At 50.3% G+C, this 21,305-nt stretch overlaps 2 protein-coding genes across 5 annotated transcripts; one reads left to right on the top strand and one right to left on the bottom strand.

The window, feature by feature from the left end:
• Positions 1–242: 242 nt before the first annotated feature.
• ART1 (ADP-ribosyltransferase 1) lies at positions 243–15,151 on the top strand. Of its 4 annotated transcripts, none has more exons than XM_063092983.1 (6): positions 243–361; positions 673–767; positions 8,882–8,999; positions 9,327–10,107; positions 11,246–11,284; positions 12,853–15,151. In XM_063092983.1, the coding sequence occupies exons 3-6, from the start codon at positions 8,937–8,939 to the stop codon at positions 12,948–12,950; spliced, it is 981 nt and encodes a 326-aa protein (XP_062949053.1). In that variant the 5' UTR covers positions 243–361; positions 673–767; positions 8,882–8,936; the 3' UTR covers positions 12,951–15,151. The 4 variants fall into 4 exon arrangements, with proteins under 4 accessions (XP_062949053.1, XP_062949054.1, XP_062949052.1 ...); XM_063092984.1 differs by lacking the exon at positions 673–767 and adding an exon at positions 8,436–8,546; XM_063092982.1 differs by lacking the exon at positions 673–767 and having other exon boundaries at positions 8,861–8,999.
• Positions 14,170–18,976, bottom strand: CHRNA10 (cholinergic receptor nicotinic alpha 10 subunit). The gene is given in 6 exon segments (XM_063092980.1): positions 14,170–14,736; positions 15,632–15,830; positions 15,833–16,172; positions 16,857–17,011; positions 17,423–17,568; positions 18,916–18,976. Coding segments are annotated over 6 exon segments (1,359 nt in total). The 3' UTR covers positions 14,170–14,278.
• Positions 18,977–21,305: the final 2,329 nt, after the last annotated feature.

Raw genomic sequence — 21,305 nt, forward strand, 5'->3', positions numbered from 1 at the left:
AAATCCAGCGAGGAGGCAGTTGTCCCAGCCTGTATCCTCAGGGCCTCAGCCCCCCTTCTCTCTGGCTTCAGGGATTCCTCTTTTTACGGGAAGAGCAATTGCTTCTCAGCCTTTTAGCTATGATCAAGTGTACTATGGGAAAAGCACTGGCCCAGGTCACACTGGGCAGGGCTAGTGTTCCTGAACCTTGAGGAGACATCCAGAAATAGATGGGGGAGTGTCACATTTCTGAGCAGCTGTGTGGGGGAGGTATGAGGAGTGTTTGGGATTGACAGTATAAAGGAGAAAGCTGTCTTCCCCCTCCCCTGGTGACCATTGCAGGAGACCAACACCAGCCCCCCCAACCTTGGAGAAGGCCTAGGTAAGGGGCACACCACCCTCCTCCTGGGCACCGGGCAGGGAATGATTTTTTTGAGGTGAAATTTGAGAGGTTAGTGGTGGAATTTTAGGAGTAATGAAAAGTTTCAGGGAATCTTTCATGGAGAGATTTGGGATACATAGGAAGGTTTGGGGCCACTGGGAAGTTTGGGATTCCTAGAGAGAGATTTGAGGTCGCACTGCCATAAGGGAATGTTCATCAAGGTCAATGTATGCAGAGCCACGGGGCGGGGAGGGGGGGGGATGGCAGAGCCTTGTCTAGAACCTTGTCTAGAACTTTGTTCTGTACTGCAGAAGCCAAGCAGTGGTGGTGGGGCTGAAGAGATCACGTTACTGGCAACAGGCTCGGCTGCCCTCTTGCACTTAACAAGTGACCCGAAAGCCCAAAAGTTAGTGCACGGATTGGAACCTTTATTCAAACAACTGGCAACTGGGGGATGAATAGGCTAAAATCATCCCATCTTCTGATACCTGGTCTGGGGGTTATAAAGGGGAAAAGGTGGGAAGGTGAGGTAAGGGTTTGTCTTATAAGCAAAGGGGAGGTCTGTCATGGGATCAGCAAGTGGTCTGAATCACATGTCAAGGTCTCAGAATGGACTGGATGCTTGGCATCATGGAGTCTGAGGTTGGTGGATTGGTCAGTTTGAAGCCCTTGATGTTGTCTCAAGGCTGAGGTTCTTATTTCCTAGTGAGAACTCAAAGATGATAATCTCAGGCAAACACAATGGAACATAAAAATATCTGACTCAGATCCTTAACTAGTGTGAAGGCAATGTTCCTCAAGCAAGAAAGTTAGTTAATAGTCAGCTAGAGTTCTTTGTCCTTCCCCAGAAATTCCTTTGTTTACAGGTTGATTGGGAAAGTGGGAAAACCAGAACTTAGTTATTAATTCTTATGTATATAACATCTAAGTGAGCACAAGAGCATAATGTGGGAAACAAAAACAGATAAACTTTTTAAATTTAATAAATATTTATTGAACCCTTAATATTTTTCAAACACTTTTCTGTTTTAACAGGCCAACATGGTACCTCACTCTTTTGTTTTTGTGGGTTTTTTTAAAAATTGAAACATAATTGTACATATCTGTGGGGTACAGCATTGAATATCCATACCTGTGTGCAATATGTGATGCTCAAATCAAGATAATTAGTATATTCAACATTGCATGATGTAATCGTTTTTTGTGGCTCTTTACAATTTCTTGCTAACCCCCCACCCCCAAAAGACAAGCTTTTTTTTTTTTTTAAGATGACCGGTAAGGGGATCTTAACCCTTGACTTGGTGTTGTCAGCACCATGCTCTCCCAAGTGAGCTAACCGGCCATCCCTATATAGGGATCCGAACCCATGGTCTTGGTCTTATCAGCACCACACTCTCCCAAGTGAGCCATGGGCCGGCCCTAAAAGACAAGCTTTTAAGAAAGATTTTTCCTGGGACACAATTTCATATCCGTATAGTTTCAGACTTAGGTCCAGTTTTACAGTTCCTCTGCTAACCTTAAGGACTTGATGATTATCAGTTTCTTGGAGTCGATACTATAGGTCATACTTGAGAGAAATCAGGGTTCCAAGTATTTTGAGGGCAAAGCCATTGTCCTCTCCTGTTCTCACAGTCAGAAAGGGAAATGGGCTGCCTGCCATGTGTTTGAATAGGTTAAAATGGTCCAACAACTTCCCATGGGAGGGACTCTGGAGTGATTAACAATAGTTCCAATGCCTTCTAACTGCACCACTGAGTAACTCTGGGTTTTACTTCATCTGGGTACATGGGCTTTAAGGACACAGTATCTAAGGTCACATTTACCATCCAGGAATTTCCATAATGTAGGGGGCCTATAAACCTCCCAGAGATGTTTAGATTTGGTGTCAGTTGTGTGCATGGTGGCCATTCTCTCATAGCTATCTCAGTTCCATTTGTATCAGTATGGTCATTAGTCCCTATTGAGTTAGCATGCAAGTGCACTGCCCCCTCTGAGTTTCAAAATAAGACTGCACAGTTTGTTGGGTTTTTTCTACCCACTTAACATGGCCTCGTTATCCTTTTGTGCTGTTTCCCATTTTTTTCCTTCTTTCTGGAATAAAATCCCTTCCATATGTCTTATCTTGGATAAAGAGGCTTTTTCCAGGGAATGCCTGTCTTCAATGGCTGCAAATTCAGCCTGTTCCATAATGCTGAGGCTGGTTCCCATTTCCCTGGGAGATCTCTTTTTAGCCTCTGTGGGAGCCAATTCTGGTGCACCCACCACAAATGTTGTTGCCAAATTATATTAATAGCTTTAGCCCAATTGGGATAATACAGAAGTGACCCAGAATCTCTGGGTGTCCCAAACCATTGTCAGGTGCGTAGATGTCACTCCTAAGTAGGCTTTTGTCTAAGTATTCCGTAACACTTCTGTTTTAGTCCGTTTTGTGTTGCTATAACAGCAATACCTGAGACTGGGTGATTTATAAAGAAGAGAAGTTTATTTGGCTTACGATTCTGGGACAGCTGCATCTGGCATGGGCCTCAGGCTGCTTCTATGCATGATGGAAAAGTGGCAGGCAGCTGGCAGGAACAGCAGATCACATGGTAAGAGGAAGCAAGAGAGAGAGAGAGGAGGTGCCAGGGTCGTTTTAAGCAACGAGCTCTCTCACTCATAATCAGTCTCATCATATAAGCAACGAGCTCTCGAGCTCTCGCAGGAACTTATAGAGCAAGAACTCACTCATTAATCCCCCCTCCCCCAGGGGATTAATTCATTCATTCACATTAATCCATTCACAAGGGATCCGCCCCCATGACTCAATCAGTTTTCAACACTGCCACATTGGAGATCAAATTTCCACATGAGTTTTGGAGGGGACAACATATCCAAACTCCAGAAGCTTCCCATAATCAACCTGGCCTAATGGTTGAGTTTGCACTGTCAAATATCTCTGCTCACCATTTTACCCCTGTAAACTGAATTTTGAAGACTCTATTATTTTGAGCCTTGGGCATGCATCCACAACCACAGGGTTGGGGGGGGGGGTCTCAGAACATGTTTTGCTGTGGCAGTTTCTGCATAAAGCCACTATCTTCTTTCCATTATATCCAGGCAAAGCTCTAAGCCTCTCATCATCGGTTTCTATAGTGACACAGTCTTCCTTCTGATTAAAATTCCCCAATAGTCTGCCAGTACTATTGTTGGGCAAATACTCTTATAGCATGTCACAGCTTGCTCAGCTTTTAGAAGTGTCCAAAAGTAGAATTTCCTTTGGCTAAATTTAAAATTGAAATATTCCATCTAGTAGTTTTCATTACATTGTTATTGAGATCATGCCATATAACATATGCATGTCCAAGAGGAAGATTTGTAAGATCAGCAATTTCCCAAAAATGTTCTTCAGGTTTAAAACGTGGAGGGGGTGGCATCAAACAGAGAGGACTATTGGAATTAAGACAAGAAGTGGGAACATTCTCTATTTCTTGTATAGGATGAAAGAAAAACCAACTTATTTTACTTTTTTTTTTTTTTTTTTTCTCGTGACCGGCGCTCAGCCAGGGAGTGCACCGGTCATTCTTTTTTTTTTTTTTTTTTTTCGTGACCGGCACTCAGCCAGTGAGTGCACCAGTCATTCTTATATAGGATCCGAACCCGCGGCGGGAGCGTCACTGCGCTCCCAGCGCAGCACTCTACCAAGTGCGCCACGGGCTCGGCCCCACCGGTCATTCTTATATAGGATCCGAACCCGCGGCGGGAGCGTCACTGCGCTCCCAGCGCAGCACTCTACCGAGTGCGCCACGGGCTCAGCCCTCAACTTATTTTACTTTGCTGAATAAGTATTTCAGGTCTTCCACTGGTTTACAACTCCACTGAGGATTGGAATTGTCTCTGAATTCCAGTGGGGAGGAGCCCTTTTGACGTGCATATGATGAATCCAGGGCTTTATACCTGCAAGCTTTAAGGCAGACTGGGTTGTTAAAGCACCATGAGGCCCTCCCCATTGATGATCAGGACCTTACTCCTTCCAAGACTTCAGTAATACCTTATTCCCTCATAAAAAGGGGTTTAGTGAGTCATCAGTGAGATAAAGTGGACCTGGAAAGGACAAACTGATGGATTAAAGATAACATTTCATTTAATTGTTTTACATACTGTTTTACTCAAACTTCATTTTCTAGTTCAGAATTACTTAAACTTAACCTGGCTTGGCAGGGTCTCCATATATGATTTCAAAAGGACTCAATATAAGTCCGCTTCTGGGTGCTACTCAGGTATGGAGCATGGTAAGAGGAAGTGCCTTGTCCCAAGTTAAATGAGTCTCTTGACAAAGTTTGGCTAAAGTCTTTTTCAAAGTATGATTCATCTATTCTGTCTCCACAGTGGATTGTGGCCTCCAAGAGGTATGTAGCTTCCAAGTGATCTTTAAAATCTTACGTATTGTTTGTATTACTTCAACTATAAAGGCAAGTCCATTATCACTTTGTATTGATGTTGGCAATCCGAATCTTAGAATTATTTCCTTTTTTTTTTTTTAAAGATGACCGGTAAGGGGATCTTAACCCTTGACTTGGTGTTGTCAGCACCACGCTCTCCCAAGTGAGCTAACCGTCCATCCCTATATAGGGATTCAAACCCGTGGCCTTGATGTTATCAGCACCACACTCTCCCGAGTGAGCCACAGGCCGGCCCTAGAATTATTTCCTTTAATAATGTCCTTAGGGCCGGCCCTGTGGCTCACTCAGGAGAGTGCGGCACTGGTAGCGCTGAGGCTGCGGGTTTGGATCCTATATAGGGAAGGCTGGTGCGCTCACTGGCTGAGCGTGGTGCAGACAGCACTGTGCCGAGGGTTGCAATCCCCTTACCGGTCATTTCAGGTAGGAAGGGCTTCTATCCATCCTGAGAAAGTATCTACCATTACAACAAATACCTAAAATTCCTGGTGGCTCTGGGCATCTGAGTAAAGTCTATTTGCTAGTCCTCAAATGGACAAATGCTGGATCAAGGGTCCCTTTAGGGTCCTCTTAGTGTATTTGTAGGACCTCCTCAGTTGCCTTATCAATGACCAGCCTCCTTTCATCAGCTGTCAGCAACATAATTCATTAAGAACTGGATGTTGGTTCATGTGGGGCAATGGGTATTGAATATACTTGTGAACAATTCTGTCATTTTTCTGGGGTCCTCCCAATGGGGGGGGGTTCCAATTCATCAAATCTGATATTGGAGATGGTGTATAAAAAATAAAATAAAATAAAGTATATAGATCCAGAAATTACCAGCAGGTTGGCCCTGAGCTTTAGCCCCCTGTGGGGAATTGTTTTGAGAGGAATTGCCCTGCTCTGTATGAGCCTGCGCCCTGACTGAATTGGGTGCCCTAGTGGGTCTTTGGAGGAGAAATCATTCCAGCCTCCTGATAACTTGGAGGAAGGGGCCTTGGGGGTGGGAACCTCTGCATCTTAATCTCCTGGCAGCAGTGGATACAGAGGAGCATCAGGGCCCCCTGGCCCCACGGGCTCAGGATCAACTGGGGCAGGAGGGGAACCAGATCTAGGATTTAGGGTTTCTAATAAAAACTGATCTTCAACCTCCCTGGCTTCAGAATCTCCTAGCTCTGAAACAGTTTCTGGTATTTCTGAGAGTCCTTACCAACTTTCCTTTGAACCATGAATTTATTTACTTCTCCTGATTATGGAGAAGCATAAAAGCTTGGACATAGGGAACCTCGTCCCACCTTCCAGACCTCTGACAAAATAGTTCTAATTGCAAAACTGTATAGTAGTTCACAGATCCATTTAAAGGCCAACATTCCGCTGAATTTAACATCAGCCATGTGTTGTTGCAATAAAAAAACATCCTTTTTTTTTTTTTAATTCATAGAGATACAACTGTATTTGCCCCATTTAGCGATTATGCATCTGAGAGGACTTTGTGCAGGGATCAACACAGAATCTCCTATATCTTTGCCAGGTTTTATTCCCCCACACCCTAGATCTCTTGTTATAAACCTAGCGCTAACTTCCAACTGGCAAGTTCTTATGATTAGCCAGGATGCAAATACCACTAGATTTCACTCAGTTAAGATTTTGTACATGAAAAGCCTAAAACCAACACCAAACACTAGTCAGAGAAGATGGGGTATAGTAAAAATTACCACGAAACAAAAAAAAGCAAGCAGCTAGTAGTAATTCAGTCACAGGACCATCAAAAAGGTTTCAGCTAGGAAAATCAGTCCCTCCCTTGCACAAAAAGCTCCCCAATGAAGAACAAGGCATGAGTTCCACTGGCCCAGTCACCAAGTGGCCAGGCTCCTGATGTATATATGCTGCTAGCACCTCAAGCCACTGGGGAAATTTATATCCACCTGTAATAATCACAACCTGACACAGTGCCCTCCTCAGCAAAACCAAATAGGCCAAATCCTCCCAGACAGTTTGATGTCATTGAGGCGGGCACTCAACCTGATTCATTTCTTCCTTCCACCAAGCCATGCACGGCTTATAAGTTGGCACAACCTTTCCCCATGATCTTAAGGTCAACAAGCATGGAAAAGGATCCAAAGGCCCCCAGGTAATAGCATGGATAGTGTGCACAGTTGCCACATATACAGACAAAGACACCCACACACATACACACACACATCCCAATGAGGCATCTCCACAAACAAACAAACTGGCTGGTCAAAGCGCTTTTTTTGGTGGGGGAGGCAGTTGGCCAGTATGGGGATCTGAACCCTTGACCTTGGTGTTATAACACCATGCTCTAACCAACTGAACTAACCGGCCAGCCCCATTCAAAGTTCTAACCTACATATTCCACACTTATGGTACCAGTTCTAACAGATGGTATGTATGGATAGAGGGCATTGGCGTGTGCACTGGCAATAACTTACCTGACTGAAGGACTCATCAGCCCTGTTCTAAAAGCTTCCTCCTCATCAACAAAGTGAAACTGGCAGCCAGCACTGCAATGGAGACACCAGGAGGATCCTCAGGATTAAAGGAACCGTGTAGGCTGCTTAGGAAAGCTCCAGTATCCCTACTGCAGGGCTGTTTGCCAAGAGCAGCTGGACCCGAGGCAGCACAGGGTGATCCCTGAAAACATGGCTGGTTAGAGTGTGGTGCTGATAACACCAAAGTCCAGGGTTTGATCCCTGTACTGGCCAGCCGCAAAAAAAAGGAAAAAACCTAAGTGTCCATTAGTTATAAAATGGTTAAATAAGTTATGGTTTAACTATACCACACTGCCGTTATAACGAACTAGGTAGATATGTGTGTACTGACATGGAAGGATGTCCATGATATAGTGTTTCCTAAAGAAAAAAGGTTATAATATATGTATGTGTAAGCATGTTCCCTTTTGATTTCTGAAAAAATGACAATAAAGAACAAAACAGGCTTCATGCAGACAACTACGTGTGTATATGAACTTTTAAATATTATATTATTTGACCAGCCAGCCACCAAAAAACAAACAAAAAATAAAAAAGTAAGTAAACACTGCATTATTTCTATATATCTAGAAAAATGTCCTGAAGACACTGTTATCACTGGCCACCCCTTCCACGTTGGCAGGTGTGGGTAACAGTGGGAATGGGGATATGGAGAAAGAAGAGGATTTGGACTTTGTGGTTCATATGCTTTCCCCCCTGACAACAAGCAAGCATTACTTTGTAATAAAATAAACAGAAAAGAAAAAGGACCAGCAACAGCAGCAACAGCAACAGCGCTGACTCAGAAGCCGTCCATGCCAATCCTGACCTAACGGTGGGACACCCTCTTCTTGGAGCCACATCAGGCCCTCAGTGTATCCACCCACAGGATGCCAGAAGCTTATGGCTTCCTCTGCTTCCCTTGGGGGAGGCAGGTACCCTATGTATTCTTCTCTTCCTCTAGGCCTTCCTCCCCCAGCAGCTGGGGGTCTGTATCTGTCCCTCCCTGGAAGCACTTCAGGATTCGGGGGAAGAGGGCTCAGTCCACAACAGGTCTTCAGGGAGAGGAGGGCTTCTGGATCCCCAGGCCCTGCTCTAAGTCTATCCCTATAGTCTTATTATGGCCCCACCAGCTGACCACTCCTGGACCTGTCCCTGTTCCAGCCTCATGTCCCCAGTGAGGTGAAGCCCAGACATCTCACTGTGGCAGCTGAGTCCTTTATGACTGGCCCCAGTCTTCCTAGCATTCCCACACTGCAAGTTCTGCAAAACTAGGTGAGTTTTTCACTCTTTACATCCTCAGAGTTCCTACCTCCAATACCTTTGCTCTTTCCATTCCTGTTGCCTAAAATTCCTTTCCCACCCCAAACTCCAATCTTCTCTCCCAGTTTCCACTTGCTGATGTCTTGTTCTATTCATCCTGCAAGACCCTGTTCACATGTCACCTCCTCCAGGAAGTCTCCCACGTTCCTTCCAGAGAGAAGGGTTCTCTTTCTCTTCTGATCCTCCATTTCTACCTGTGACTCTGAGTGCCAAGCACTGGGAGTGGCACAGATTAGGTGTCAGCTAATGTTTATTAAACTATACAGATTAACACTGCAATTTTCCAGATGAGGAAACTGAGACCCCAAAAGAGACAGCAACTTGCACAGGGTCACCTCCAACATGCAGATTCCTGCCATGACGTCTTTGCTACTTCTGTTCATGGGCATCATGCAAGCACTTCAGGTATGGTCATTCTCTACTGTCCCCATCCTAGCACAGAGGTGAGCTGTCAGCTTCTTCTGAACTCTGGAAGGAGGAACAGAGGGAGGAAAGAATGCCTGATCTTTCCCTGGGAATTGCTCAGGCCAAGGAGACAGGTCCAGAAGCTGGTCTTGGGGAGCTTGCAGCCAGTAGTCCCCAATTCCCTTCCCTTCCAGGTGTGCTTGTGGCCCTTAGTGCCTTTCTCAGCAGTACAAGCCCTACCTTAATGGGGGGGGAGGAGCAGGATGAGAGGGGTCTCACTCTCCCAGGTCCCCATCCTCTCCGTCCTTGCCACTCCCGCCCCCTCAGGCCCAAAGCCACCCCATCACACAACGAGACCTCTTCTCTCAAGAAATGCCCCTGGACATGGCCCTGGCCTCCTTTGATGACCAGTATGCTGGCTGTGCAGTAGCCATGGCAGCAGCTCTCCCCGACCTCAACCACACGGAATTCCAGGCCAACAAAGTGTATGCAGACAGCTGGACTCTGGCAAGCAGCCGATGGCAGGAGCGCCAGGCTTGGGGGCCAGAGTGGGGCCCCAGCCCTACACGGTTCCCCCCACCGCCCCCAGGCTTCCGTGATGAGCACGGGGTGGCCCTCTTGGCCTACACAGCCAACACTCCCCTGCACAAGGAGTTCAACACAGCTGTGCGTGAGGCAGGCCGCTCCCGGGCCTACTACCTCCAACACTTCTCCTTCAAGACACTCCATTTCCTGCTGACTGAGGCCCTACAGCTGCTAGGTAGAGGCCAGCATCCGCCCCGGTGCCACCAGGTGTTCCGAGGGGTGCATGGTCTGCGCTTCCAGCCAGCAGGGCCCAGGGCCACGGTAAGGCTGGGGGGCTTTGCCTCTGCGTCCCTGCAGAATGTTGCAGCCCAGAGATTTGGTGAGGACACCTTCTTTGGCATCTGGACTTGCCTTGGGGCCCCTATCAGGAGCTACTCCTTCTTCCCTGGGGAGGAGGAGGTGCTGATCCCCCCCTTCGAGACCTTCCAGGTGGTCAATGCCAGCAGACCAGCCCAGGGCCCCGCCCGCATCTACCTCCGGGCCCGGGGCAAGCACAGCACATACAACTGCGAGTACATCAAAGGTGAGGCTGCGCGCAGGGTTGGCACCTCCGCAGGAAGCAGGCCTCCCCCATCCACCAGGGCCTTTGGCAAATCCAGCCCCCAGCCCCTGTGTTCAAGGGACACATACCTAAGTATTTAAAACAAACAACCAGTGAGGAGGATCCAGTTGTGTCTACCAGCCCCTCCACCCCGTCCATCTAAGGGAGACATAACCTTCTCAGGTAGTCCACTCTTGTCCCCGGAGGTATCTGAGCAAAGCTGGCCACTTGCCGGCTGGGAGGCCAAAGAAGTTTTCCTGACCAAGGCAGAAGTCTTTGGCCATTTGAGGGAACAAACAGACCAGACCAGGCTTTTCTCCCAGCTGGAAACTGAAAGGGAATCAATTTCTAGCCACAGTTTGACACCCAGACTGCTGTTGCCAGAATGAGTAAGACCCTAGCTTCAGTTCCAAGAGGAGCACATTATGAGGTTGAATAGGAATTATGGGTGGTAGCGTGTGCTGGATGGGGTAGGGGGTGAGACAGCACTTGGGTGTTGTGACCCTAAGTTCCAGTTCAGGCTGAGGTCAGGCAGATGTCAAGTGCTCCTCCTGTCCACCCCCCAGAACTGGCCAGTGGAGGAATCATGAGGATGCACCCAGGTTCTTCATCTCTGAAGGGGTGGTGGGCTGCTGTTCCCAACTGAGTGAGGCCCAGTTTCCATAGTTAGGGGTAGGTAGTTGGCTGGAACTGAGACCTCACCTAAAATGGGAGAAGGTCCAGTGTGGCTTCAGTTTCCACCCTGGACAGCATCACGAGCATGTGTGAGTTGACAGAAGGGGAGGAAGACATGCAAAGAACACATACCAGCCCCTCCTTGGCCAGGATGAGGCATGGGAGAGGGAGAGGTGAGTGTGGCAAGGAGGCAAAGTCACAGGCCAAGGGTGCAGGGGTGCCCCAGAACAGTCCCTGGCTTTGATGGCTGGCTCCATCCTGGCCCAGCTGCTCATGGGTCAAGTTAAACCTAGTTCAGGGATGTCCCACCACAGGGGAATAGAATTAGGAGAAAATGTACCAGCTTTTCCTAGAGCAAGTCAGGATTGGACCCCCAGGACCCTGAGGTCACTTCCCATCCTGAGAATGCTTGAGGCTTTGATTCTTTACTGTTTCTCTCCTACAGACAAGTGCAAGTCTGGGCCCTGCCATCTGGAGAATTCAGGTAAGGGCTGCAGGCATCTGTGAGACTCACTTTGGGGATGAGAAGGCTGCCCTGGGGTTGGGAACCCTACCTGGATTTCCCTCTTATAAGGAAAACAACCTCCTTTATCAAAAGAAGTGAAGTCTCCTGATCAGGCCCCTATTTAGGTTGCTGATCTCCCCAGAGGATGAATCTGTGTGTATGGGTGTTGGTCAGGGGGGAAGACACTCCCATTCTCCAGGCTGGGCCTGCTCCTCCCTCACAGGAGAAAGCCACTGGTCAGACCCCAGAGAGGTTCAGGCTGCACTGAGGGGAGATGGGAAGGGCTGCTCCCCACAAAGCCCTGCCTTGGGCCTTCTCCTCCCTCAGCTGCAGAGTCCACTGGCTCTGTGACTGCCCTCAGGGCTCCCTCGGACCCACCTTTGAAGGTCAAGGCCAGGCTTTGGGGTGCTAGAGGCCTGGGCTCTATCTAGTCCAAGCTCTACCCTAACTTTCTGTATGACCAACCCGTTCTTTGTTTGGGCCTCAGTTTCCCTATCTAATAATCAAATTTGACCAGATGATCCCCAGGTCCCTTTCAGCTGTGACTCTTCTCTTCCCTTGACTACCTGCTGTGCCTACCTGGGCCACCACTTCTCTAGATAGGAATGGGCCATTGCTGGGGAAGGAACGGCAGCTCCTCCTGCAGCTCTGGGTCTCTCTTCCCTCTCTTGGGCTGTGAGCAGTGGCCTTGAAGCATCTCCAGCCTCCAGTTTGTTCCCACCATGATCTCTGATGCAGTAACACTCATAGTTCCAGGCAAACCATGCCATTACTCTTCCCCACACTCCAGTGGTGTAGGTAGCATTACCAGCCCTGTTCTACAGAAGACAGAACGAAGGCACAGAGGAGCGGCAACCCGCCCTATGCCACACTGGTGGAAAGGGGCAGAGTCCAGATAGCCTGGCTCTAAAGCCAGACTCTGAACCCCTGCACCAAGATGCCCCACCCCTCCTAGACATCATCTCATTTTATCCTTATTGCACAATAATCTATCGAAGGGAGGCAGAACAGGGAGTATTACTCTCATTATATAGTAAAGTGAGACCCAAAGACAGAAGAGACTTGCCCAAGGTGACAGAGCGAGTTAATGGCAGAGCCAGGACCAGAAGCCAGATCTCTAGCCTCCAACCCAGGCCTCCTCTTTAAATTCTGATGATGTAATTTCAGGCACAGGAAATGTTTAAAATCTGCCCCCCTCCCACTCAGACCACCCAGCACCTCTCCTTCTAGGGTCTGGGCAGAGGAGCCAAGTTCGGCATCACTCGATCCTACTCAGATCTCCACCCCATGTTCCATCCTACCCTGCAATGCCTCATATGTGTCAACAGACGGCAGGGGGTTGGACCTAATGACTTCTGGAAGGGGAACAGGGACTCTCAGTAGTCTCTTCATCTCGGTCCATCTTTCTCCCTAAATTCTTGCTCTTCATCTGTCTCCCGTTGCATTTTGTGTATCAGTCTTTTAGCTCACTCTGCTAGTCTCTCCATCTTGTATCTTCATGTCCTCACTTTGCTTCTAAATCTCTCTCTCTGCTGTTTTCTCTGCAGCCATGGGTCAGGGCCCCCTCTCCGCAGTTTGGTTCCTCCTGCTGCTGCTCTGGTTCCTTGTGGTGGGGGCCTTTCCAGAGAGTCCAGGCCACCGCTGATCCATCAGACACTGAACAGCCCTGCCTGCCACCTCTGCCCAACCTGAGGATGTTGACTATGTGTGTACTTTAAGTGTAGCCAAGATCCCTGGCAAACCCATTTGCAGGGAACTCTAGGCCTTCTTCTGGTGGAAAAATAGAGAATTTTGGGACTTACTCTACCCAGGGCTCTGGGATAGAAACAGAATCGAGGTAGGTGGATTCCAAGACCAACAGCAACTCACTTGAAGATGGAAGAGACTTCAACTCATTTGGGGAGTTACTGGGGGGAAAAGCACTTGGCCATGGCACTTTATGGTGTTACTTGAATGCCTCACATGTCCACCTGGAAAGCGCCTATTCATTCCTCCAAGAAGCCTTCTCTGATCTCTCCCACTTGGCTGGGTTAGGGGCCCTGCCTCTGTGCTCCCATGGGCCCGTGTCCTTCCCTACACCACGTCCATGTCTGTGTCCCATGTCAGACTGTGAGCTTCCTGAGGGTAGGGACTGGGTCTGAGGTAGAGGTGGTGCCAGGAAATGCATGAAAGTCAGAAAGGAACAAATACCTGTGAACGGTTCATCCCTGCACTGTCCCTGCCTTGGACACTGTCAAGCTTTCTAAACATCAGTGTGTGGAAATGGGGTGGACTGACAGTATCTAACTCCAGAGAACAGAGAGCAGGAGAGATGGCAGAGAGAGCTTCAGGCCTCTCTCAGGGGCTCAGTCAAATCCCAGTCATTTTCTTGTCAGCAAATATGTAATTTCTGCTCTGATCCATGAGTCCTGAGGTTTCTGTCTCCAGACAGACAAACCTGAATCTGCAACTTCCACCACCATGGGCCCCAAAGGTAAGACAAGACATGGAAGAGGTGCTAGGCACACACTTTATTAGGAGTTGGGGCTTTGGGGCTAAATGTCTGTGTGGCTTCCTGCTCTGGAAACCAGACCATGAATCCCCACTCCCCTTCCCTTAACTCCTAGACATGGACAAGCAAGACCAAGTCCCTATAACAACAGCCACACAGGAAGGAAGAGAAGAAATACGGCAGTTCTGTTTCTTATATAATAACCTGCACTCTTACCACTAAAAGCTCTGATGCCCATCATGGATGTTCAGTTCTGGCCCTCCAAGGCTGTACTTTGATCTTGACCTTCCTAGAGTTCCTCCTCTTTAGGAATTAGGAGAATGGCAGATTCTGTTCTTGAATGTTCCCTCATGGACTGTGAAGTTGGGGAGCAGTGGGGGGAGACTGGCTGGCTATCTGAGGGCCAACAATGACCAGGTCTTTGCCATCCCTGTCTTGATGGGCTGTGGCTGTGGCTGACCCTGGGACCCAGTCCCAGTCCCTCACAGGGCCTGCACCAGCACCAGGAGGCTCATGACCAGGGCCATGGAGAAAAAGATGCCCAGGAAGAAGCGGTCCATCACACGGGCCAGGCGCTTCCAGTCCTCATGGCGGCGCTGGGCAGCCCGGTGGCTGTGGAAGATGTTGGCAATGGTGGCTACATGGTGCAATAGGGCTTCCTGATGGCACAGACACCGTGGCTCGTGGCAAGGGCCTGCTGGGGGACTAGCCCTTCCCTCAGGAGGCTGGGGGCTAGAGGATGACTTGGGTGGCCTGGACAGCCCACAGGGCTCCCCTCGTTCCCGCACACACAAGCCCCATGCCAGGTGTCCCAGCAGGAGGGCCCGGGCCCAGGCTGGCACTGGGCGGGCACTGGGACCACAATAATGCAGGTTCATGATAAGGATGGTGAGTGCTGTGGAGAACGTGACCATGGTCATCGTGGCCATGTAGTACTTCCCTACGAGAGAGAGAGCCAGTTGGGGCCCAAAACAAGAACTTGGGGATCCTGGGCTTCCCAACCACTTCCACACAAATAGTAGGAAACCCATCATGATGTTCTCAGGACCTTCCAAGCCCAAAGGATGGAAGCTGGAAGAAAGTAAGGGCCAAGTTCTCTCCATCTCTCATTCCCACAAGTGCGTCCTCAGAGTCTCCCTGCTTCCTACTGCATTCCTTGCTGCTAGAGACTACACTCACACAATCCATCAAAGTCACACTCCCAAATAGTTATGCGCACAACCTGGGGCAAAACATCTACCCTTTCTGTACAACTGGGCTGATAACAAGAGAACCTACCTCATAGGTTTGTGGTGATGCTTACCTGAGTTAATAAATGTCAAGTGCTTAGGGGAGTGCCTGGCACATAGCAAGCACTTGATACGTTTTGCCTATTATTATGAGACTGGGGGTAGGGATCTTTTTCCATCAAAGCTTTGAAAAAAGACCGACTCTTGGGCCGGCCTGTGGCTCACTCGGGAGAGTGCGGTGCTGATAACACCAAGGCCGCGGGTTCGGATCCTGTGTAGGGATGGCCGCGGGTTGGCTCACTGGCTTGATAACACCAAGCCAAGGGTTGAGATCCCCTTACCGGTCATCTTTAAAAAAAAAAGAAAAAAAGACCGACTCCTTCCCGCTCATAGAACGGCGAGGGATGTTTTCCCTGGCAGGGGCCTACTCTTTCCCTTCAACGTCAAAATGAAGACACGCACCCAGGATGCACACCCTGTCACACACTGTGGCGGAGCCACTCTGTTACCCAGGCCCTGACCCGGCCCCACGCTTGGCCGAGCACTGAGCTCCCGCCCCAGCACTGGTGGAGACCTGCACACTCTCCCCAGCCCCGGCCCGCTCACCGATGAGCGGCACGCTCTCGGCCGGTGGCATGCTCTCGGCCAGGAGCAGCTGGAAGACGGTGAGCGCCAGCAGCACGGTGACGCCGAGCGACACCTTCTCGCCCGAGTCTGCGGGCAGGTGGAAGGCGAGCGGCGCGAGCAGCGAGATGAGCACGCAGGGCAGCAGCAGGTTGCACACGTAGGCGGCGGCGCGGCGGCGCGGCGGCGCAGGAGCAGCGTGAAGGTCACGTCGGGGTAGGGCTCGGAGCAGCAGCCGTAGGTGAGCACGCGCCGCTGCGCCGGCATGCCCAGCACGCGCCACTCCATGTTCTCCACGAAGTCGGCCAGGCTGGCGGCTGCGCCACGCGGCCGCACGTCCAGCTGGTGGCCGCCGTGCGTCCACGAGCCGAACGTCAGGCCGCAGCGCTGCGCGTCGAACGGGAAGGCCGACACGTCCACGCGGCACGAGCTGCGCGTGATGGCCGGCGCGTCCCAGCGCACGCCGCCGTCGTGCCGCACCACCACGTTCGTGCTGGCCGAGGAGGGAGGCTGCGCGTCCGCCCTGCGGGTAGGCGGGGCGGGGCTCACCCAGGCGGCCCGAGGAGCGTGGGGGCGGGGCCGACGCCTGAAGGGGCTCTGTGGGTAGAGGGGTCCTCCGGCAGCAAAGCAGCTGCGGGCAGCACGGAGGGGAGTGCCCTCTGCCTTTGGAGGACTCCAAGGGGCGGCGCCTAGGGAGCCCAAAAGGGACGCAGCTCTAGCCTAGGACAGGGTAAAAAGGCCTCGGCAAAACATGGAAGTGGCTCTGGGCTGCACAGTGACATCCCTTGGGGGCTCCAGGGAAAATACGCAGAGCCACGTGTTGGCTGGGAGACTCAGGGCTAGGCCCTGGTGGAAAGAGATCCTTAAGCAGGCTCTTGGGGACCCCTGAGAGATTCAGAGTTGGCCTGGAAGGGCACAGAGAGACACTTGTGCCCCGGACACCTGTCTTCAAAAGACACAGAACTGGCCCTGGACCACACAGTAGGGTCCCAGGAAATATTCAGCCTGGATTAGCCTGGGACAGCCTAAAGTGGGAGGGTGCCAGGAGGGACCGTGAACTCTTGGCAGCTTACAAGGGTCCTGGGGGAAAGCTTCCAGGGCGGCATAGCAACGGGTAAGGTGGTAGGGAGAGGGGATCAGTGCATACCCAGGGCTAAGCGCAACTCTAAAGAGGGTAGGAGAGGAGAGGGGCCCAGGCAGGCAGTACTTGTTATAGAGTACGATGTCTGGCCGCCATACAAGACTGCTGGGGATGCGGATGGCATCCAGCCCACCATAGGCATCAGGGTCCCATCGCAGGTAGGCATCTGTCCATTCCTGCCGGATCCATAAGTACAAGGTCAGCACCTGGTTCCGTTCATCCTAATGGGGGGAAGAGAGTGGGCACAGCTGTGGATACATGTATATACAAACCCCCCAGTTTGTGTACACTCACCTATAGGGCTCTGATCAGCACCCACAAAGCCAACTTGCCCATAAGTCCAGTTCTCACCCGGTCCTGACCTTGCTGTGTGACCTTGGTGGGTTCTTTCTTCTCTGGACCTCAGTTTCCTCAGCAGTTATATGGGGTGATAATCTCTGCTTTGCAGGGATTCAGTGAGTTAAAGTATGCAAAGTATTGGGCAGGGGGTACCCAGCAGTTAGTAACTGTTATCATTGTTGTTAATATTAACATTTACAGAAAAAGACTATAGAGAATGATCCTTGTCTCTCACCCCTTCGTTCCTTGACACTGTTACAGGTAACACTGCATAGCTGTACCACACAACGCACCATGTCAATGATCTGGGACAATGTCACGTCCAGGGTCACATTTAGAGTCTGGTCTGTGTCTGCCACAGGTCTCAGGGCACTTGTGTAGTTTGTGAAGAGGTCACGGAACAGCTTGTGAGCCAGCATTCCCTCAGCTCCCAAGCACTCTGTAGGATCAGTAAGAAGGGTTGTCCATGACATTATTACAGGGGCCTCTGCTCACACCCTCCACTCCCAGGGATGGGGACTGTCACCTGCTCCACTATCGCACAGCCTTCCCAGTGGTCCTGATGTCTGCCATCTGTCCCTCTAGCTGTGGCTTTAATTCCTCCCTGGCCTGCCTCCAGGGGTGATGAGGTAAAGTCCATAGAGTGAATTGATATCTATCTTCTGGAGCAAGGCTGACAGATTTCTTCCCTCCTATTCCTTCCCAAGGACCTGGATTCTACCTGCCCTGCCAGAGTGCTAGAGGGACCCAGATAGGCCAGAGAAGTCCAAACTGTCACCTGGGCATTCTGAACCCCATTGCCCCACCCCCTCCAGTCTCTCAAACCTGTTTCTACTTCTCCATTTGCACTTGATAGTTTCTTCAAAGCTTCTGATACTAAAGGACATTCCCTCCTGAAAACACATTCTTCAGTAAGATTTCATGACACACATTTTCCTCAGTCCCTGCTTTAAATATTGTTCCCCCAAATCCTGTCCTTGGCTCTCTTCTTTTTTTTCAGCCCATATGTTTCTCCTGAGCTCCAGACCCATGTATACCACAATCCACTCCTGAGTTTCTTACAGGTACCTTAAACTCTGTAGGTCCAATATGAACTCACTTCCTCCCCCCATGCTCTGAAACCTGCTTCTTGTCCGGTGTTCCCTATAAGCAAACAGCACCCCCAGTGATCTCAGCCAGAAATGTTGTAATCATCCTTCCCTCCTCCTCCTCCTGCAATCCAACCAGTCTCCAGATCTTGTCAGGTGTGTCAAACCCTGGTAAACATCTCCTGACTTGGCTGACTCCGTCCTCGCCTCCCCAGCTCAGGCCCCACTCTCTTTCACTTGGACCATAGTGGCAGCAACAGTAGCAGCAGCGGACTTGTCAGAGCTCCCCTGCCTCAGGCTCACCTTCTCCTACTACCCTCCCCACTTCCGATAGATCAAGCTTTTAAACATGCAAATCTGACCAGGCTTGTATGCTGCTTAAAACTTTCCAGTGGCTCCCCACTGTCTGCGGAGAAAGCATTGGTCTTGCCTTCAGGCCTTTCATGATCTGGCCCTTTTGACTTTTCCAGCCCTATCTCTGGAAGCTCCCGCCTCACTGCTTTCACCCCAGCCTGGCAAATCTCCTCTCACTCTCTTCTGCACCCCTTTCCCAAACCCTCCCCTGATAGACAGCTTGTTCCCAGAACAGGTGCTGAAGAGAAGGGTAAGAGAGACCATGTGGAGACAGATCTGGGGAGGATGGGAAGGAACAGCAGCAGTGCCAGGAGAGGCCAGGGCTGGTTTACTGAGCTTCATACCTGGAGGGAGCAGGAGCAGGAGCAGAAGGCGCAGGCTGCGGTGGTGGCCCCTGGGTACCATGGTCCTGCTACAACAAGGGGTGGGGCAGGTCTCTGGCCATGAAGCCTCCTGGCCAGACCTAGGGCAACATTAGGCCCAGCTGGCAAGGATGGTGTGGACAGTACCTGGAAGTCAGAAGTGAGACAGATCTCTGGTGTGTCCAGCTGCTCTCCAGGGACCGCTGTAGCCCTTGCAGTTAACTGACCCTCCTATTTGGACCTGTCCTGGGGTTTTAGTACTTGGTCCTTGACATCTGCTGTTTCTCCTTCTCTGCTAGGCCTTGCCTCTTCTGACCTTTGCCTCTGCCCTTTTCTATGCCCTCTGCCCTCTTTACCTCTCACTCTCTGTCTCTTCTGTCTTTCCCTCTGTAACTCTTTCTTGGTCTCTCTGTCTCCCTGACTGTGATCTTCCTCTGTCCACCTCTTTCCACTCTCTCCTTTCTCCTGTTTCTAGTTCAGCCCCCCTGACTTCCTTCCTCCATTCCTCTCACCTGGCTCTAGGTGTGCCTGCTGCTCTCTCAGTAGAACAAGGGGCAGGGACATTTATCAGCCCTAAGGGGCCTGAGGCACAGGACAGCGGTCCCGCCCCTTTGCCCTTTTCATTAGCTTAATTACAGGGTTGAGACACCTGTGCCCATGGGAACAGAGCAACTGAAACTGACACCTCAGGTGCTGGACCTGAATTATTCAAATTCTGGAAAGCAGCACTCAAGCTCAGCTCTAGACCATTCTGTGGGTTTGGAGAGTACAGGGATGTCTGGGTCGATTTGTGGAAGACTAGGGCTTAAGAGTGAGAGGGGCCAGGGCCTGTGGATGGATAACTGTCCTTCCAGCTTTGCCACCATTGTCTGAATTCTGGAGCCTCCCTTTATTTATTTATATTTATCTATTTATTTATTTTTGGCAGCTGGCCGGTATGGGGATCCAAACCCTTGACCTTGGTGTTATCAACACTGTGCCCTAACCAACTGAGCTAACCAGCCAGCCCTGGAGGCTCCCTTTAGACCTGCTCATTAGTGAGGGGCCTTAGTGAGAGACCGAACACATCAGGCTAGGCATTGTGTGCTAAGCAAGTTCTCCCGTCCTGGTGGGAGTGGTGCTGAACCTCAGGCTGCTCTGGGAGGGCCCACAGAGCAGGAGATGCAGTGCACATCCTTTCCTCAGAGTCCCTGCAGGCATCCTGATCTGAGTCTCAGTTTTTCACTATGCCCAGACACTGGCAGTATGGGGTAGTAGGGAAAGCATAGTCTTTAGGATCACTTTTGGCTCTGTCTTACGAGCTGTTTGTCCTGAGCAAGATGTTGAAACTCTCTGAAAGAAAGTGAGCTGAGATGCCGGGTACCGTTCAAGCTTTATTAAAGAAAGAAATCTGCCGGGCTGTGCTCAAAATGAAGGACAGCCCTGGGCTGCCCTGAAAGTGGGGGACAGCCCCAACAATGGGTTTGTGAGAGTTTATATTAGCTGTTGGGCACGAAATGTATGGGGGGGTACCATTAGGTTGATGTAACTGGGTGGAGAACTGTGCCAATGCAGAAGCCAGAAAGTTGTTTTTAAGTCAGGAGGCTTCTCTTAAAGGGAAGCGGGGAGGGGCTGGGTGCTGGAGTGGAAGACGAGGCCGGTGGCTGTTTTGTGCTGGTGCTTATTGTGTGCAAAATGGCATTGGCCACATCCAAAATCCATCATTCCTGCCTTTTAAGTATAAGAAAAAGGGAAAAGGGGCGAAGGTCTCATTCTTCTGAAGCTACTTCCTGCTGGAGATGGGTGAAGATATGAAAAAAGTAAAAGATTAATGTTGGCGAGTAAAACAATTAGGTGGCGGGGTACTGGTTTCGTGTGGGGAGGCTGTATTCCTCCGGGGAAGGGTCGCTGATTCTGAGGGGCTGATGTCCTCCTCGCAGGAACAATTTGGCGACCTTTTGGTTGGTAAAAGCCTGCATACATTCCTGCAAGAAATTAGAGAAACATCAAAAGAGACAGGGACCAAAAAGTAGGATGAGGCACAGTTAGGGGTCCTAGTAGGGGGCATAAGCCAGGGTATCCAAGGGTTCAGTGAAATGGTTGAAGTTGTTTTGGGTGATCCCAAACTCATTTACATAACAACAGCATTCCTCCCCAAGAAGAGGCAGGTGACTTCCTTCTGAGCTGGAAGGAAGTGAAGGGCCTGATGGTTCTGTAAAGCTGTCGTGAGTGAGGTGACCTGTCGCTGGAGGGAGGAGATGCTGTCTATGCTTACTTCTGAGAGTATTTGATACAATTGAGAGGCAGTAGCAGGGCCCGCTATGTCAGTCCCAGTTGCAGGAAGGATCCCTGCCCCAGTTAAAAAGGTACAATTAGTGCCCTACAGGAGCAGG

This window comes from Cynocephalus volans, chromosome 4 (assembly GCF_027409185.1).
Source record: "Cynocephalus volans isolate mCynVol1 chromosome 4, mCynVol1.pri, whole genome shotgun sequence".
NCBI classification, from domain to species: Eukaryota; Metazoa; Chordata; class Mammalia; order Dermoptera; family Cynocephalidae; genus Cynocephalus; species Cynocephalus volans.

Excerpts from the sequence above, each read along its gene's own strand:
- ART1 (XM_063092983.1), top strand. The coding sequence starts at position 8,937 with ATGCAGATTCCTGCCATGACGTCTTTGCTACTTCTGTTCATGGGCATC. Across the intron at positions 9,000-9,326 it reads GCATCATGCAAGCACTTCAG|GCCCAAAGCCACCCCATCAC; the intron begins GTATGGTCATTC and ends CCGCCCCCTCAG. Across the intron at positions 11,285-12,852 it reads CTGCCATCTGGAGAATTCAG|CCATGGGTCAGGGCCCCCTC; the intron begins GTAAGGGCTGCA and ends TTTTCTCTGCAG.